This window comes from Tupaia chinensis, unplaced genomic scaffold, assembly GCF_000334495.1.
Source record: "Tupaia chinensis unplaced genomic scaffold, TupChi_1.0 Scaffold000688_1, whole genome shotgun sequence".
In the NCBI taxonomy this organism is placed as follows: domain Eukaryota; kingdom Metazoa; phylum Chordata; class Mammalia; order Scandentia; family Tupaiidae; genus Tupaia; species Tupaia belangeri.
This window is the reverse complement of record NW_006160211.1, coordinates 3,397,309-3,403,024: the sequence shown is the minus strand read 5'-3', so window position 1 is coordinate 3,403,024 and position 5,716 is coordinate 3,397,309. Positions and strand designations below refer to the sequence as shown.

Genomic DNA, 5,716 nt, shown 5'->3' with positions numbered 1-5,716 from the left:
TAAAGGACTCTGCCCAAAATGTTTTTTTAGAGGTTTTTTGCTATAGGGTGTGTGCGCTCGCCTGACAGACAGAGAGAGACATAGAGACAGAAAGCAAGAAATCACCCCTAGGAGGGATGGCCACACCGCAATCCCTTCTCCTCCATTCTCCTCTCGGGATCGTGGGCACACACGCACATGCGCCCGGCGTGAGTTTAAGCCACTGGGTCCGGGACTCGAACCGGCTACATGGGAGTCCAGTGACTAGCCATTACGCTAACCGCTGGTCCCTGGCCTGAACTATCTTAAACAGCAGTGAGGATTCGCTTGACCAAGGGTATAGATACAGTGCACAACTTCTCTTTTGAGAAATGAACTATGGTTCTTACTGTCTAAACTTAAAAAAGCAGTGTAACTGTGTCTTTATTCACAATTACCATTTCATAAAATCAAATGGCAAATTAAAAGATGTCAAGTGAAAGTACTTATGTAGAAGAACTTCCTTTTAAAAGGTAATGTGTACCAAAACTGTCTTGACAATCCCCAAACACATCATTAATGATGCTTGAATAATAAAGGGCTTTCTAGTTGTTCATAGACATTAACTTAAAATATCACCAAGCAAAGGTCACTGTGGTTATGCACAGAGAATTCTGGATCTCCCTTGCGTTCCTACCAGAATGATTAAACAGTCATGCGTCACTTAATGACAGGGGTACATCCTGAGAAATGCATTATTAGGCGATGTCATCATTGTGTGACCATTGTAAAATGTACTTACACATACCTAAGTGGTTTAGCTTGTTACACACCCGGGCTATATGGAACGGCCTATACACTCCTTGTAGGACCACCACGGTATCTGTGGTCTGTTGCTGACTTAAACTATCGTATGCCACACGTGACAGTGTTTCACATGTATGTGACTGGCCAATGTCATGTCAGCTTTTTAGCCTCCCTTTATAATGCATTTTACATAAAGAGTACCAGGAATGAATAAAAATACTCTGGTACTGTTTACCTGAGTTTGTTCTGTATTGCAAAGATCAGATTTCTGCTAATCAGATTTACCTAGAAATTACAACCCTAAAGAATTTCTGAAGATGAAGACATTTTTAGAATGAGTCAAGGTTCACTCTTGAAATTTTAGAACTGAATAAAATGTATAAGCACTTTATCCGGATGGCATGTGGAAAACAGTTTAAAATGACTGGAAGCTATCCAAATCAGTAAAGTGGTGAGAAAGTGGCTTGATAGGGATTGGAAATTAAGACGCAAACAGTATCTGAGGCCGGAATGGAGGTCTCGTATATTTTCTGTGTTCTGTTCCATTTCAGGAAGAAAGAAAGTTTCTATTTATCTCTGTGAAATGATGACAACAGCTGATTAACATAAGGAGGAATTTATTAATTTATACAATATCCCTTTAGAGAATAAACAGTTTGGAATACGTTGTCAGTCCCATGCATGATTTCATATTGGACAGCCAAAATAATGTCATTTCCCAAACACCACATGCCTTTTTTTTTTTTTTTATCACTTAAGAAATATTTTACCAATGGAAGTTTTTAATGGGAGGAGTAATTTGATTATCTCTTAATTTAGAATAGCATTTATATTAGCCAACCTCCTAAAATCTCAGTTTCAACTTTTTTTTCAAAAGTCTGTGCAGAAGAAGAAGGAATCACATAGCTGGCCTCAGCTTAGACCCCTTGAGCTGACATGAAGAGAAAGTTCTTTGTCATTTTATTTGTAAAGCTTCCAAGCTGCAAGAAAGAGGCAAGATGGTCCAAATGTTTATAACATCTCCGTAATTCACTTATAAAATATTGGTTTATTTTTTTTAACTATTTTTAAATTTTGTTTTGTTTATTATCATCATTATCTTTTCACATGTGCTCACCAAAGAGAGAGAAAGTAAGTTGTGGGACCAGCAGTTAGCATAATGGCTATGTCGCTGGGCTCCCATGCAGTTGACCGTGGTTTGAGTCCTGGACCCGGCGGCTTAAACTCATGCCGGGCACATGTGCGTTCATGCCCAAGATCCCGAGAGGAGAATGGAGGAGAAGGGATTGTGGCATGGCCATCCCCCTGGGGGCGTGATTTCTTGCTTTCTGTCTGTCTGTCTCTGTCTTTCTGGCGAGTGCATGCGCCCTCTAGCAAAAACCTCTCCAAAAAAAGAAAAACAAAAAGAAAAAAAGAAAGAAAGTTGCTAGGTCCGGGACTAGAAGCATGGTGAGCCATGTGGGAAGTCCAGTGCCTCAACCACCATGCCACCTGCTGGCCCCTGGATTGTTTTCTACTGTTACCCTTGATATGAGTACTTTCTCTTTGACAATATTGTACTCAAGTGCACAGGCTCAGTGCTTCAACTGTCTGATGACTTTGATCCCAGCTCTACACTCACTAGCTATGGGTCCCTGGGTATGTTATTTTCTCATCTGTATAATGGGACTCATAATATTTTATAGGTTATTACTCATATCTACTTTATAGATTTTTATTAATACAATGGGTTAATTTAAAAATTAGGACTCAAAAATGTTAGCCACTTGGTGTTGATAATATTGATAATGAGGCTTTATTTCTGGGTGCCGGGTTTTTCTTTTGTTTGTTTTTTTGTTTGTTTTTTTTTTTTTTGCATTTTGATAGTTTGATTTTCCAAACTTTCTACTTTGCTTGTGAATAACTTTTCTTATTCTGTAGATTTCATTTAGCGGGTGTGGACTCACACCTTCCTTGTGGAGAATGTCCCACACCTGTACTCTGGTATCCTTGGAGTAAGCAGTAATTCCAACCTGCCTACACCTTGCAGTGATAGCTGACCTAAGACGTTCCAGGTTTCCTAATTCCACCCACCTCCCGCCCCATTTATCTCCCTATTGGAGCTCTATGGAATAGACCAGTATCCCACTGGGTACAGCTGGGACTCTCCTTCCTGTTGGCCAGTGGTTTGGTCCACTTTTGAAGGACATGGAGGGCAGCTCTGTTATCCTGAGGAGGAATTGGCAGTGATAGGGTGGATTGCTACTAATTTCTGGGTACAGGAAAAATTATTAGGTGGAATACCTTATTAGTAATTATTTTACATGAATAACATTTTGAGTTGGTAATATTTGGAATGTATCAGGTTAAATAAAACAGATCACAACAGTTCATTCTGTTTGGGGGCCAGTAGGTGGTGTAGTGGTTAAGGTGCTGGATCCCACATGGTTAACTCTGAGGTCTGAGTCCTAGACCTGGTGGCTTGAAACTCTCACTGGGTCCATGTGTGTGCGTGTTCAAATTTGCAAGAGAAGAGAGGAAGAGGGATGACAGTGTGGCCATCTGCCCTGGGGAATAATTTCTCACTTTCCCTCTCTCTCTGTGTCTATTCAGCGGGCACACTCACCTTTTGTAAAAAAAAAATAAGTTGATTCTGTTTATTTTTATTGTTTGTTGTGTGACTACTAGAAAATCTAAGATTCCACATGAGACTTGAATTTGTGACTCATGTTGTAATTCTGTTGGACTGCATGCACTTTGTCAGAGAAATAGAATTTCTGAAGGCAGCTATAAGCCTTTGCCTCATCTAATAGTGCCCATGGTTAGGACATGTGGAAAAGACTCCTTGGAAGTCTAGTGCAGGCCACTTCTGACCACCATGTGAGTATGGGCAAGGTAGAATAAAAAGAGTAGGTGGGAAAAAGCACCCCTGGGGCACATTTCAAGAATTCTGTAATTGTAGAATGCATAAACCAAACAGTAGCCATGAGTTTTGAATTGTCAGCTAAGCCCCTCAAGAAATAACTTAAATCAGAATAGCACAACACTTCATAAAGTTTAAAGTACTAGGTAGATAAAAGATACTATTATTACCAATAATCTAATGACAAAATAAAATTTGCCAATGGCCAAGATAAATTTCTTTATTACGAGATGATGTGGGGGCCAGCAGGTGGTGTAGTGGTTAAGGTGTTAGACTATGACATGGCTGGCTACAATTCGAGTCCAGAACCCAGTGGCTTAAAAATAATGACGGAGAGGACCAGCAGTTAGTGTAATGGCAATATCGCTGGACTCCCATGTAGTCGACTGCTGTTCGAGTCCCGGAATCGAACCGGACACGTGTGCATGCATGCCCAGATCCCTAGAGGAGAATGGAGGAGAAGGGATTGCGGCGTGGCCATTCCCTCAGAGGGGGATTTCTCGCTTTCTGTCTCTCTGTCTCTCTGGGTCTTTCTGGCGAGTGCACATGCCCTATAGCAAAAAAAACCTCTCCCCCAAAACAAAACAAAAACAAAAGAACTCACGCCGGAGAGGTGTGCATACATGTCCAAAATCTTGAGAGGAAAATGGAGGAGAATTTATGGTGTGGCCATCTCCCCTTGGGAGGGGATTTCTTGCTTTCTGTTTCTCTGGTGAGCACATATGAACTACAACAAAAATTTCACACACACACCAAAAAAAAAAAAAAGAAAAAAGAAAAAAGAGATGATGTGATATTTCAAATTCCTGTTTTGTGCCTAGTTCATTATCTATAGTTCACTGGGTATGGGGTCATGACAGACTCGAAGGAAGATGTCAGCTCAGTTGGCTTTCTAATTATGTCCATACTAGAATTTTCCCCTGATTGTTTAAAATCTTTGTCATAAAATGATATATAAGCAAACCTAGAAAATAAGGTACTGGACACATCCACATGGCCAACCATGGTTTGAGTCCCGGACCTGGTGGCTTGCTTTCTCACTTTCCCCCCTCTCTGTGTATGTATCTCTCTCTGGTCAAATTAAAATAAGTGAACGAACAGATAAAATTAAAGAATTCTTTAAAAAAAAAAAAAAAGAAAGAAAGAAAGAAAAGAAAAAAGAAAATGCTGACCGTGCCGGTGTGGTAAGGGGTAGCTTGGAGGAACTTAGGCACCTTCATAAACTTTATCTGTCCCTCAGCAAACCATAAACTGACAATCTAAATAAAAACACAACTTCAAAGCAAACCTCTATTCTCCCATCCTTTCTAACCAGACTTCTAACTTGAAGCTCCTCCCACTTGGCAACTCTGGAGAGCCTCTGGCCTAATATAAAACAAGGGAGCAAGAGGGAAAACACACAGATAAGCAGACTTAAAAGTCAACATATGGCAATGATGGAGGTCTTCTGATAAAAGGCAAGTTTACAAGAAAATAGGGGAACCTGTTGAAATGTCTGCTTTTATTTCTTTTTTAATTTTTAATTTTTATTTTTGAGAGGTTTTTGCTACAGGGCATGTGTGCTCGCTCCCCAGACAGACATAGAGAGACAGAGAGACAGAAAGCGAGAAATCACCCCCCTGGGGGGATGGCCATGCCGCAATTCCTTCTCCTCTCGGGATCCTGGGCACGCACGCACACAAGCCCGGCGTGAGTTTAAGCCACCCGGTCCGGGACGCGAACCGTGGTCGATTACATGGAAGTCCAGAGACATAGCCATTATGCTAACTGCTGGTCCCCCTGCTTTTATTTTTAAAAATACAGGTAGGAGGGAACCAGCAGTTAGCATAATGGCTATGTTGCTGGACTCCCACGTAGTCGACTGCGGTTCGTGTCCCGGACCTGGTGGCTTAAAACTCACACTGGGTGCGTGTGCGTGCATGCCCAAGATCCCGAGAGGAGAATGGAGGAGAAGGGATTGTGGCGTGACCATCCCCCCTGGGGGGTGATTTCTCGCTTTCTGTCTCTCTGTCTCTCTCTGTCTGTCTGGTGAGCACACACACCCTATAG

General features: G+C 41.5%; 1 protein-coding gene across 2 annotated transcripts in view; it reads right to left on the bottom strand.

The window, feature by feature from the left end:
- Positions 1–5,716, bottom strand: part of PTGER2 (prostaglandin E receptor 2) — a 17,892-nt gene that overhangs the window by 8,657 nt on the left and 3,519 nt on the right. Inside the window, exon 2 of one of the 2 annotated variants that reach the window (XM_027776629.1) lies at positions 256–1,745. The exons of the other annotated variant lie outside the window; for it this stretch is intronic. Within the exon in view, the coding sequence (XP_027632430.1) occupies positions 1,683–1,745 (63 nt within the window). The 3' untranslated portion in view covers positions 256–1,682. Of the gene's footprint in view, positions 1–255; positions 1,746–5,716 lie in introns of those variants that run through there. 2 annotated transcript variants of the gene reach the window in all.